At 37.2% G+C, this 14,304-nt stretch overlaps 1 protein-coding gene across 1 annotated transcript; it reads left to right on the top strand.

Annotated features, from left to right (window-relative positions):
- The first annotated feature begins 9,645 nt into the window (after window positions 1-9,645).
- Window positions 9,646-10,570, top strand: mat (materazzi). The gene has a single exon (XM_020945847.2). It carries the CDS (start codon window positions 9,684-9,686, stop codon window positions 10,401-10,403), a length of 720 nt encoding a protein of 239 aa, XP_020801506.1. The 5' UTR covers window positions 9,646-9,683; the 3' UTR covers window positions 10,404-10,570.
- Window positions 10,571-14,304: the final 3,734 nt, after the last annotated feature.

The following is a 14,304-nucleotide window of genomic DNA, read 5'->3' as shown; positions in this document are numbered from 1 at the left end:
CATTGATTTTCTAAATAATTTTATTATAAAACTAAAATAAAGCGGATAAAAATGTATTTATTTTGTATCATATTTAAATCTATTATATATTTTTGTATATAACTCTGAAGTTTGCATTTGAATTATAGGACCAAATCGGAAATCGATCCTAGCTAAGTTAAAAATAATTACTATCTATATATATAAAAATGCTCTGTTCGTGTCTACATCCTTCATAGACTCGAAAAGTTCTAAACCGTTTAAGCCCAAATTTTTACACAACATGCGTTGAGGTTCCAGCTCGGTTATTGACTACTTTTGATGTTGATAGCTTATCTGCGGTTGCGAATATATCTATTTTTTTAGCGTTTCCAAGTGCCCCTACTGCTGCGCCATCTACAGGCAGCCAGCTGAATCGAAGCATTTCCTGTCAAACATTCAAAACATATTGAAAGAAGAAACTTGAAAAGTTCTGAACCGTTTAAGCCCAAATTTTTAGAGAACATGCGTTGAGGTTCCAGCTCGGTTATTGACTACTTTTGATGTTGATAGCTTATCTGCGGTTGCGAATATATCTATTTTTTTAGCGTTTCCCCGTGCCCCTACTACTGCGCCCTCTACAGGCAAGTCAAAGCATTTCCTGTCAAACATTAAAAACATATTGAAAGAAGAAATTGGAGATACAAATTATATTTTTTGTTCAGGTTCAGTAAGAAACGAAGTCATGCCACCAAAAAAGTCGTTGTATTCGCAATACAGAAGCAAAAAGACGTAAGATTACGAATATGACTGACGAAGAACGGGCCTCCATCCGAGAGACTGAGCGGCTGAGAGCAATGCATGGGAACGCGTTAATATTGCTCGCAGGGGATTTCAGACAAACGTTGCCTGTGATTTCCCGATCGACACCAGCTGACGAGATAAATGCTTGCCTGAAATATTCTATATTGTGGAAACATGTACGTACATTACAGTTGAAGACGAATATGCGTGTCCAGTTACAGAACGATGACTCAGCCGACGTATTCTCACGACAGCTACTGGACATTGGGAACGGAAAGCTGCCAGTCAATGAGACGTCGAGAAAAATAGTATTGCTCGGGAATTTCTGTAATTTAGTTACATCGAAGGAAGAACTTATCCAAAAAGTGTTCCCCAATATCCGAATAAATTATAGGAATCAGGATTGGCTCAGTGGACGAGCGATTCTCGCTGCCAAGAACAAAGATTTCTACCAGCTCAATCATGTAATCCAAAAAAGCATAGAAACTGACGAAATTACATATAAGTCTATAGATACCGTTGTGGAGGCAGATGAAGCAGTTAATTACCCTACCGAATTTCTAAACTCACTTGATCTGCCTGGAATGCCACCACACATATTGAAATTAAAAATAGGTGTGCCGATTACATGCTCCGGAATATAAATCAGCCGAAACTCTGCAACGGTACGCGACTCGCAGTCAAGAAATTGATGAACAACATAGTAGAAGCAACGATCATAACTGGTCCTTTCAAAGGTGAAGATGTCCTCATTCCTAGGATTCCTATGATCCCGACAGATACACCGTTGCAGTTCAAGAGATTGCAGTTTCCCATTCGTTTGGCGTTTGCAATGACCATAAATAAAGCTCAAGGTCAATCTCTGGAGTTGTGTGGTCTGGATTTGGATGAAGATTGTTTTTCACACGGAAAATTATATGTTGCGTGTTCACGAGTCGGAAAACCAAAAAGTCTTTATATTTACGCGGAGAATGGAGAAACAAAGAATATTGTATACCAACAAGTATTACAGAATTAAATTAATTTGAAAATGATTATTTTTTGTTTGACTTATTTCTTATGCGTTCAACCACAATATGCCACAGAGAAACGTGGCAGGGTACAGCTAGTTTTTTATAGAAATTTCTTAGACAAATTAAAGTTAAAAAAAAACTCACAACTAAGCCAAAAAAGCATCAATTTTAATTCGGAAAGCTTTCCTATGTTGGTTTTTATAAGGATAATAAATCTGGGTACTCAATTAAAAATTAAAAAAAAAAATTTAATTTCCGCAATTTTTAAACATTTTGACGATGTAACCCCTTATAAATTAAAAAAAAAATGGTAAAATTAGTTTTCCGTCTAAGAAGGCCAGATCGCTTCGGCTGTCGATGCTGATCAAGAATATATATGATTTATACGGTCGGAAATGAATCCTTCACATTATATAGAAGAAGTTCTACAAGGTCAACACTTAAAATTATTTAAGAGTGTCCAGTTAATAGTGACGGCATTGCCATGTCCCCTCTCTCTCGCCAAAATCGCTCATCATCTCCGCCTCTCCCGATGGCAGTCAGTAGCTCCAAAGCCGCCGACCGAAACGGCGGCAAAAAACTAAACCTCTGAAGAAAAAAACAAATCCGTGTGTAAAAGATCACTGCGGCAGTGAAAAGGTACTAGACTATGAAAAACTGCAGTGGAAAACCCAGTGGCAAGTGTGGAAAGTTCGGAAAAACAGCGTGTGCCCCACAGTGAAAAGTCTAAGTAAAGTGAGGGCTGCCGGGACGCTGTCGGTAATTTTCCTAAACCAAACCGCGTTTGTGTGCCTGTTTCGTGGCTATTTTCGTTGATATTTCGTAATGTGCAACTGCAACTAATGTTAAAAAGTATCGCCATTCCTGAGCGGTTAAAGAAAATGCCTTAACTTTGTGGCAATAACTAAATTAGAAGATTTTTCTTCTTTTGTCTGTGTGTGTGTGCTTATTTTGCACACTAATACGCCGTTGCGAGCTGCAGCAATAAGCATTGTGAAGGGGTGAGTGAGACAACACTATTACCATTTTTTCGCTTATCCTCGATTTTCGCGGGTTTCGCGCGGATTTCGCGAGCGCGGATTTTTTTCCTTCTCCGTTTTCTTTTGTATTCGTCCTGCAGAGTTGATCTTAAGAGCGGGAGAGTCACTTAAGAGATGCGATCCTCTCTTGTGGTTGTCTAGTATGACATTTGGGAAGAGGGAAAACGCCGCGGCGTTTGTTTACCTTTTTTTGGACGCAACTTGTCAAGAGAAAACAATAAATATAAGAGAAGCTTTATGAAACTGTAATTTTACTGCTGCAATTTGTAATTGAATTATATGATTGAATGGGAAATCGATCATAGCAAAGCTAAAAATAATTGCTATTTTTATATGCAAATTTTATGACAAATCAAAGTTTAAAAAAGGCGTAACTAAGTCAGAAGTACTTTAATTTCAATTCGGAAAGCTTTTCCCTGCTAGTTTTTAAGAGAATAGCAAATTTGTATACTAAATAAAATAAAATAAAGATTTCAAAATTTTTGCAATTTTTTTTTGAATTTTAACGATAAAACCCCTTATAAAAATTTGAAAAAATTAAAAAAAAATTTTTTTTCCCAAACATGCCTAGATTGATTTAGCTTTTTATGCTGATCAAGAATATATATGTTTTATAGAGTCAGAAATGACTCCTTCGCGTGTAACAAGCTTCTGACTAAAATTATAATACCCTGTAAGGGAAATATAAGTGTGTATGGGAATTCGGTCAATCCATTGAATCAAAAATTAATCATAACTTGGTCAAAAAATCATTAAATTCAATTCGGAAAGCAGTTTTGCGCTAGTTTTTATTAGGTTAATAAATCTGCATACTCAATTTAAGCTTATAAAAAATTGAACTTTTTTGCACTTTTTTGATCATTTTAACCATGTCACCCCTTATAAAATTTAGAAAAAATTAAAAAAAAAAAAGTTTTTTGTGCCGGAGATGGCCAAATCGATTCAGCTGATGATGCTGATCAAGAATATATATGATTTATAGGGTTTGGAAATTACTTCTTCGATGCGTTTTATGCTTCTAACAGAAATTTAAATATCCTAAAATATTTTAAAAGGGAGCATAATTGCTTAATTTTATAAACCTAAAGAAAGTTGTGTTTTATAGTTAGGGAAAGCAAATAATTATGGTCATAACATTATTGAATCATTAAGTATGTTTCTTTTCATTCCATTAATATTGTTCTATAAATTATTAATGCTTAAGTTTCACCTTCGTGACTGCTGCTCCAATTCCCTGATCAGCTTTCCCAGCTTTCACCCAACCAGTGACCTTTGGGAGTTCTTCATGCATTGCATAAGTGTCTTTGCCTCTCCCCCTCCATTGGGGGGTTTTCCCCAAAACGACCTGGACTTCCTTTGAGGCGATGCATGCCCAGCTGCGATATTGGTCCCTTGTTCGGTCGGATAACCATGGCTGACTTAATGTAATTGCTCCACCTTGATAAATAAACCAAGAGGAGAGCCAGACGATGAAGATTTATTCGAGCAATAAGGCAGACAATTGTTCGTCTTCTTCATAGCAATCGTAGTGGGCTGTCCGCCAGAGTTGTTTTGGCCATTTGTCAAGGCTTTTGCTCTAGAAACCAGGAACCAGGACCCAGGAGGAACACAGTCAGTACCCCCCTTTTGCTTTAAAGCACAATTTATCAAAGGGGACGCGTGCCTCTGCCAGCGACCTTCTCTTCGGCAAGGGGATTAGCGGAGAATCGAGAACCGGAAAATCGAGTGAAACGTGCCAAACACGTGAAAAATACCTGGGGATCATTGCATTGTTATTTATGAGCAACGAAATGAGCTCAGAAAAATGAAAAAAATAAGGGGAGGGAACCGGACTGACGGCACGCGAGTGCCGAGTCCTGAAGTCCTGCATAAATTCGGGATAAGGATAAACTCGTTTTTGGCAAAGCAGCTGGTCCTTCGCTATGCGTGTGTGTGCAGTTATCTAAGCCAGAGGGGGTTGTCCTTTCCCGTTTCCATTCCCCGCCTGGAACGTGCCCAACCCAGTTTCGAACCCCAGGTTGCGCCTGCGCTGTTTGCTTTTGTGTCTTTCCTAATAGGCATAGAGGGAGCTTTCCCTATTCATACATTTATGTTATGCATTTCTATATATATTCTATATGCTAATATATTCTATATGCCTTGCACACACGTGTGTGTCCTGGCCAACGAGCCGTAAACAGGCAGCTCTCGACAGATTTCTGGGTTGTAACCACTACATTTATCAGTGATTGCGATAAAGGTTCGAATATAGCAGCTGCTGACTTTTCAGGACTAAACAGGATGTGTGAGGATGGGGGGAAAAGTCATAGCTATAGACCCTGACCATTTTGATTTGGAAATAGTAAATTGTTTCTTTTTGAAACATAATTATAGGTACGCCTTGGTAACCAGAGTTAAGTTCATTGCCTTTGCAGCTGGAGTTTAATGGGTTTTTGCTTTACTTCATTACTTCCTAAGTAGGGAGAAAATAAACTATAAATCCAGCTCCATTTGTTATAAAAATATCTATAAAATATAGTATGATCTTAAATCACTCTACATATATCTTTGTTTATAATAAAATATTTCGATTTGTTCACTCTTTTGTAGTAAATCTTTATATTTAAAGTCCATTTTGGCTTATTCACCTCTAAGCAGCTTGGTAAATTATTAAATATTTAATTTAATAATCCCTTCAACCTTTCACATATTATAAAAAAAAGCATTTAGCACTTTCCTAAAATTAATCCTTCCATTTAACATCAATGTTTTCTTCATTAATCTCTTAACAGCTTTATAAATTATAAGGTACTTACCTTTTTTTTTTCAAAGGAACTGTTTTCATTCTTTACAAAATCTTGAACCCTTCAATGTTTTCCCAAAAAATAAATCCCTCACAAAGATCCTTTTTATTGGCACCTTGATTCCCTTTTGCGACCATTAACCCCAAGAACAATGCCGTTATAAGCTGTGGTTTTCAGTTGACTTTAAGAAGGGGGAATCCCCTGGTAACCACCTCAGGAACACACCTTTTTCTTCTTAGCTTCATTAACCCCTCGAGGTGAACCCATTACCATTTCAAATGGTCCCCTTAACACCTATATTTTTTCCTCGTTCTGCCCCTCTAATTAGTTGAATTTCTCAGTTTCGACTTCACTCAATTATGCCACGCCCTAGGAAATGCACACATCCTTGTGGACAGAGAAACAGGAACTCCGAGAAACTGAGAAACCGAGACGGTGACGGAGACAATAAGGGGACTTCCCTCGGCGACAGAATGTCTGAGACACCAAGCAGTTTACACACATTTCAACGATGTCTTATAATCAATTTAATGGCTTCCCCCGGAGAGCAGGGAAAGAAGAAAAAAAAAAACACAACCAGGCAGACCGAGAAAAGGTAAACAAAGGACCAAGAGAGCCAAGAAAGAGGGGAAGAGGTCCTGGCAAAAGAGGGGCGTTTCAATTTGTAGCCTAAAGTGAAACCTACAATTGGCACTTACCAGCCCAAAAGGAATTGCCCCTTTTATGGGCTCATTCTGGTTTCCCTTCACTCCTTGGCGAGGAGTCCTTTTCCGCTCTCCCTACTCCTTCGCATCTCAATTAAGTGACGACGAATGAATGAAAGGAAACCCCGAATGAATGAATGAAAAGGAACCTCGAAAAGGACAAGCTATAGAAGAAGGCGCCGCCGATAAGAACGATGATCCTCCTGCCACAAACAAGGGAAGGTCTTCGTCCTTCGTATAAAATGAAATAAATGCCGGCACAGGACAAGAGGGGGAAAAATGAACAATAATAATTTTAGTGGTGACTCAACAATGTCTTGAACGTGTTGCTTTGCTTCTTCCGGCGTAGGAATGCTTCTTATAAGAAAAAACTGAAAAGAAACCCAACCAACAACCCTTAAAAAAATACTCACTGACTTCTCGCCCTTCTCGATTTTGACGCGTGCCAAGTTCAGGAAGGGGGAAAAAATAAATGTAAATGGCAAGGAATATAACCCCAAGACATACCTGTGGCTATAGTATCGCAAAAGACCTCGAATCGGATTCCCTTTTTTCGGGTTTTCCTTCACAGGACTCTCTGACTCATATTGGCATGTCATGAAGCGGAAGTGCCTGCTCTGGAGTTTTACAAAATATATTCAAAAATTATAGAAAAACTAAAGAATAAAGAGTTGCAATATGCAAGGAACCGAAGGACACGTGCAGGACTTGCATGCAAAAGAGGAAGTGGCAGCGAAGCGTTAAATTGAAGCATGCCAAATCAATTAAAAACGAAATATTTTCCTTCGTCCTGTCGTCTGCAAGCAGCTTTGTTTTTTTTATATATATGTGATGTTGCATGGCAACATTCTGTCCAGGTTTTTCATTCGCTTTTCCAGCAGCAGCTGCATCTGCCACCAAACCAATATAAGAGAGAGATGTATAAAATAAAAATCTAGCAAAAATCGGGCATCAAAATACCTTTACACATGATTTATCAAGCACTGCCAAAAAGGGGGTTTATTTGCCATACCTTTATATATATATATATAGTCGATATATATGTAGATATATATTTTTTTGCAGCTGCCTTTGGTCGTTGAAAGAAAAAAGCAACCCAACTCCCCTTCTCATTCCGATAACCAAACATGCGATCGCCCCTGGCCAAAAAAAAATGCTTATGCTCTGTCGAACTAAACTAAAAATCAACCCCCTGAAGCGAGAATCACCCTAAATCTCCCCCTAAAACCTCCCAGTTTTCAATATCTTTATGGGGTGGCTTCGCCCTCTGCATCTCTGCGGATTCTCTGGCGTACACAGACTCCCTAGAATTTTGATAATATTTTCCAAATTATATAGCAAATCTGTCGGTTTCCTGCTCAATTGGAATTTCCACCTTTTGTTTTTGGACGAGAGGCGTGTCTAGGCCAATCCTAATTAGCTCCGCATCTGCGTGTGCATGTGACATTCCAATGGAACTCTCCTCGAGTGGAACTAATGTCGAATGGACCGGATATGCGATCGGGTGTAGGAACTAATACTATATAAACTAACAACTCCCTAATTACCAAAAGCCCATCTGTCCATTTGCATGCCCAAACTGTGCACTTGACCAAATGGAGTCCTGGGAAATTTACAATAGAGATCTGAGATGGAGATTTGCTGGGTTTGATTTGCCTTTGATGTTTTGTAGATATATTTTTCGAAGAAAATTGTTAACAATGAAGTCTCTTAGGAGTTCATTTGGGTTCATTGTTTGATGAAATATTCAATGTTTTCATTGTCATAGTTTATTTGTTAATCAATCAATCATATTTGTTAAATATGCAAGAGATTTTGTTTAAAAAAATAAAGATAAGTGTCTTCTAATATAGACTTCTAATATTTCATTTATTCATAACATTATCATCATCAGTTTAAAGTAGAATTGGTATTGGTATTTTTTTAAATGTTATTAGTTAGTTTTAATTATTTTTTATTTAACTCACTACAATACCTTTTCTGAATATAGTTCCACTAAAGCCACAACATTTTCATATAAACACAACGCGATTTATTGACTGTAAAGTCAGCTTCGGATAGTTGGAAAATGTTTGCTTAAAATATTTACATTTTATTTCTATTATCTCAAGTACGTGTACTGAAATCTGTGGCAAATCTTTTGTTTTCATGGAGAATTTACCTGAGTTAAATAATGAATTGCATCTCTCTCATCTTATTTTTTTTGCTTACGGAAATATGAATGAAATTGTTTATACTTTGCTATCTTATTTTTCTTTGGCTTGTTTATATTTTCTTTTAAGTATTTGCCAAAATTAAAAATGAGGCATCATCTTCATGAGTTTATCACTCGGGGGCTCTCGTGATTAATTATTAGAAAGTATTTAATTTTCTAATATAAACTATAACACTTTCAAGACGATATCTTATTCATAATTTAAATATTTCTAAAGTTTATTGAAACAATATTAATAAGTGTAATAAAGATCCTTACCTTATTTCTTTTAATTATAACAAAAAGGAGAGTAACTTTTGGGATGCCGTAGTTTATACACCCCTGGTATTAGCAATTGAATTAGGATTCAATCGAAAATCGATTATAAGTAAGCTTAAAATAGTCGTTATTTTTGTATGGCAAGTTTTTAGGAAAATCAAAAATTTAAAAACTCATAACTAAGCCAAAAAAGCTTTAATTTCAATTCGGAAAACATTCCCATGATAGTTTTTATTAGGGCAATAAATCTGCTTACTCTACTTTAATTTTTAAAAATTTTAAACATTTTTACATTTTTTTTTAAATTTTAACGATGTAACCTTTATAAACCCTTAACCCTAACCCTTATAAAATTTGGACAAAATTTTAAAATTTGGTTTTCTTCCAGACATGCTTAGATCGATTCATCTTTTGATGCTGATCAAGAATATATATGATTTATAGGGTCGGAAACGATTTTTTCGATGAGTTTTAAGCTTCTGACTAAAATTTTAATACCCTGAAAGGCTATACAAAATCTGGTTTAATTTCTCTAAAATTAAATATAAATTATTACTCTTTCCCGAAGAGTACTTTCCCCAGTACTTCTTTCTAGGCTTTAAACTTAGACGTGTGGCCATAAACGGCTACCGGCTAAGTAAACCAAGTCTTGACTGGCTGAAAGGAATGACTAAGGGCCGTAAATAGACTTCCTATTATCTTGGCACCTGGCGACGGTGTACACAGATCTGTCGCCGGATCTTTTCTGTTCCCACCTGGGGCCACGTCAGATTTTGTAAAGCAAAGAAGAATCTCTTATCGGACTAAGCCACAAACAGAATCCAGATAACAACCATACCTGTGTTGCCTATAAAAGCGGCAATGGGATGGAAGTTACCAACTAGTTCTCGAAGTGATCACAGATCAGGATGCGGTTCTACGGTTTAACTCTATTGGCTCTTAGCTGCCTGGTGGCTTTTCCGGGCTCCACTGCTGTACAATTGGCTCCGATACGTGTGTTTTCTGCCAATGGAACCCAAGCCAGTAACTTTGCCTTGGAACTGAGGGGCGTTATCCGCCAGGTGCCAGTGGATCAGCTCGAGAAACTGGTCCAGACCTATTTGCTAAACGATGCCGAGTTCCAGGGCTTGATTAGAGTTGTTAACTCCCTGCCGGCCTATCGATTCATCCGTCAAGTGGGAAACCAGCCGGAGGTACGCCAGTTGCAGCAATGGATCACCCAACAGTTGATCTTGTCCGGCGGTTCTCCTAAGATCTTTGAGTACCTGGAACTGGAGATTAAGATCTTCAACAAGTATCCCTACTGGTCACAGATTGTCAGCGGCATCCAGGGATTCCAGCAGGAGTTTGTGCAGATTTATCCCGTGCAATTGATTCGTTCTTTGCTGGAACCCAGTTCCACCCAAACGAGTCCTCTTTTATCCGAACTTTGGCGTCGTCTGGTGGCCTTGCGTCCAGTTTATGAGAGGGTCATAGCCTCACCTCAGGGCAAGGCCATCACTGGAGAACTACAGAGAGTGGGTTTGGATATAAATGGTGTGGATTCATTGATACGCTATCAATTTGGCTGGAGCAATGCCACTTGGGGTGTGCCCTCATATGACTATTCAGATAACCTGTATTACTAGAAAGGATATATCTGAAATGGATGATCATCTAAACTCGAAAAGAACGGAAACGAGTATATATTGGAACGAAAAGTGTGACTTATATATGCTATCCTATTTATATATTAAACAGCATTATAAATATCAATGTTAAACATATCAGTAAAAGTGAAAGTGCATACCAAAAACTGTTTAAATTTAAAGCAAAGGTTCTATAAGGAGAGGGTCCATATATTTTCGTACAGAGTTAAGACATTTCTAAACCAATCATATATACATTCAGCTGACACACTACCAATCTTAGATTGATTAATAATTATTTATCGCTCATGTACATCAAAATATCAGCATTAATCATAACGAGGAAGAATATTTTTTTGTTGCTACCCTCTGAATACCCCAATTATTATGCCATAAGCAACTATAAATCAATCATGAAATGCATTTTCACATGAATAAAGGACAAAAGCTTTCAGATTGAATGGAACCTGAGAAATACCACCAAGTCAGTGTCCCACGAAGGCTTTAAAAGATGGGAAACCTTCCTTCAAGGGGAATCCCATTCCTCCATTCCTCCCCCGGGGCAATAACAATAAATATCAGTGGTTCTTCGTGCTCAAAAAGGTCGAGCACAAATACATACAACACCCTCGCAATTCGAGGTACGCGTATCCATGGCAATGCCATGATTAAGTAACAGATGAGCCATGTGTCCTGCAATGTGTCCTGTTTCCCCGGTATATATACTGCCTGCCAGCGACTCATCGTCACAGCTCGCACATGCGATTTAATTGAAACAAACCAAACAGGAAGCGGCCCAGGAGAGGTGGCTGCAGTCCTAGCAGTCCTTCTGCGAATGGGGTGCTTTTGTAATGAAGTTCCCCAGTTTCGCATTGCCTTCGTGCACAGTTACTCATTAAAAGTGGGCCTTGGACTGGGATTGGGTTTGGGATTGGCACTGGCACTGCCAATGGTCCTGCGAGTGCAACGGAAACTAGTTAATGTGAGGCCATTGTCAAAAGCAGAAGCGCAAGTCGTGCAATTTTCACACAGCAGCAAAGCGATGCACTGAGAGAAAGGGAAATATAAATATTATATGCATAGGGGTATTTAAGGGAAGCTGAAAATGCAGAGAAACTTTTAAGGTTCTGATTTAGTATTCTAGGATTTTTTAAGCATTAAACTTTGTAAACCTTAACCCTTAAACCTTATATCATTTTAACCCTTTTAATGTATAAGTTCTTATTTAGTATTCTACGATTTTTTAAACTATTTAACCCGGTTAACCTTATTGATTTATAAATACTTAAATATCTATAACAAAAGCATAAATTGAGAAGTTTACTGTATTTTTCATTGAATTAATTAGTTCAATCATTTTAATATTCCCAATGAAGTTATCTATCTTATATTTATATTATTCTGAGTATATAAACTAACATAACTGATATATTTAATATTTAAAGTGATACTATCGCTATTTTTTATTATTTAAAGTAATATCTCTATCTATCTTACATTTATAGTTAATGTAAGGAAGTGGTTTTATTTTCGTTCTGTGCATCCCAGCTTGAGGGGGAATCCTGCACAGGATCTTGGCCATGGCTTAGGAATAAAAACGCGAAAAAAGGGAGAATTCCGCCACCACCTCCAACTCCTTGCCCTCTCGTCCTTTTGCGGTGAACGCGTCCAATTGGAATTTTATATGCATATATAGTCTGATAAGTGAGCCAAGGGTTAAAAAAAGGGAAATATTTTATATTTCGCCGCCGCTATAAGCGAACCCTCCCTAGACATTCATGCACTGTGACTGACATGCGGATATGCGAGCGGAGAAACTCCGAACCCCGAACCCCGAACCCAAACCCTTACCCATTCCCCTTTTTGGGTGCACTTTGCCACCCCTAAGAGCGCAGCGTTTTACAAAAATATATATAAAATAAAAATAAAAAACCCTATTCCGAAATCAGCAACAGCCTCAGACCCGAAAAGGATCAAAATCGCGCCACGCTTGAGCTCTGCTTTATAGTCGAGTACAGTGAATATTCTTAGATAGAGCTAAGTTTATGATCAGTTAGAATGGTTTGTGAAACCTTAAAAATGTTAGTATTTGTATATATTTTATATATAATAAATAACTTTAACACAAACCTGATTTTTATACATTTTATGATGTTTGTATTGAAAATATTTAAAGTGCTTTATATTGATGAACAAATAAATCACTTTCGCATGATATAATATCTTAGGAGTCATAGTTAAGAGTAGTGTAAATACTATAATCTCTTTAGAGATTCGAATTATATATATTAAATTCCACAATTTCCAATTTTTCCTTATATAAATTCTCTTTAATTTTCGTTTCTTTTACCCAATTTTTACTGCAAACCCCTGCCACCCTATTTCCCTATTTGAACAATTTAATAACATTCCGACGAAATAAAATCTTAGAAATCATAGTTGAGAAATTCTCTTCAGAGATCATAATTATATTTATTAAATTTAAATATTTTTCAATTTTTTCGTACATACTTTCTTCATAGTTGTCGTTCCTTTTACCCAATCTTCACCGTAAACCCCTGCTACCCTATTTCCCTATTTGAACAATTAAATCGCATTCCCATGAAATAAAATCTTAAGAATCATAGTTTAGAAATTCTCTTTAGATATCATAATTATATATATTCAATTTAATATTTTTCAATTTTTTCGTACATACTTTCTCCATAATTTTCGTTCATTTTACCCAATCTTCACTGTAAACCCCTGCCACCCTTGACTCCGGCATAGTGGTGCTGTGTGCTATGAGCCGCTCGTGTTTTGTGTTTTGGTGTTTCAAAATGCACCTGGCTAAATTTTAGGCTTCGCTAGCTGCCTCTCCTGGTAGTGCTCGTTCATCGAGAGGGGTTCGGACTGGGATTCAGGATCGGATTGTGGACTTTGGTGGTTGCATTGTGATTTCCATGCCGCACATGCCGCTGTATGTATGACATGGCACCGAATGTGCACCAGACCAATTCGCAGTCCTTGCCAAGGGACATTAGCACAGCTACAAACACACACAAATGAACGTTGGTTGCCGGTCGCGTGCCTGGAGCACTTCGACACCCTACAGAATTGTGAATTGTGATTGTTTTTATTTTATTTTTTCCTTTCTTCCCTATAAAATTTTACTCTAGCTATCTCAGTCACTCCGCGGGTTCCTGTATCCTGTGGCGCACACATTTATTGTATATGTATTTATATATATTTTTGTGCATGCTGCACAACTGGCGGAATACGACCATAATTATGCCAGGTTTCTCCCATCTCCTTGGGTTCAGTTATTTTTGGGGGTTAGTCATGAGCAAATTTCTATTTTCTGCAGGGGGGTTTTTTTTTTGTTTACTTTGGGAGGATTTTCTAGCAAATTCCTTAAGCTCGGTGGATAGTCCTTGCTTAGACCACACACACACACGCACATGCTGCGATTGGCTTAGTGGCCAGCAAGATTGTTTGAGATCAAATACAATTTTATAAATTGGTTATATCCGAGGAGATACCTCGGTTTCCTGCTGAAATGTAATTAAGAAATATTTATACCCTGAAGATCTAAAGCTGAGGAAAATGCATATAATTGGGGAAGAGTTGTGAAATTTAATTATGTATTTGTATTTTAATTTGAAAGATTTTAAATTAATATCTTATGATGGGTTCCTCTACAAAGAAGTTCATTAAATATTTCTATAAAATAAATGTTATTTTAAGCTAAATAAACTCTACATTTAAATGTTAATTAGTTTTTATTAAAGCCTCCGGTCTCTGAAATGCAATTAAAAAATATTCACACTCTTTTAAGCTCTGGCTGCAGAAATTGCATAATTATATGAACCCAAATGTTAAAGCAAAATGCAAAATAATTGTGTTTATTTAAATGATTTCA

Source organism: Drosophila serrata, unplaced genomic scaffold, assembly GCF_035046125.1.
Source record: "Drosophila serrata isolate PLE 108 unplaced genomic scaffold, ASM3504612v1 contig_217, whole genome shotgun sequence".
NCBI classification, from domain to species: domain Eukaryota; kingdom Metazoa; phylum Arthropoda; class Insecta; order Diptera; family Drosophilidae; genus Drosophila; species Drosophila serrata.
The sequence above is the reverse complement of the archived record's forward strand: the minus strand, read 5'-3'. Positions and strand labels throughout refer to the sequence as shown.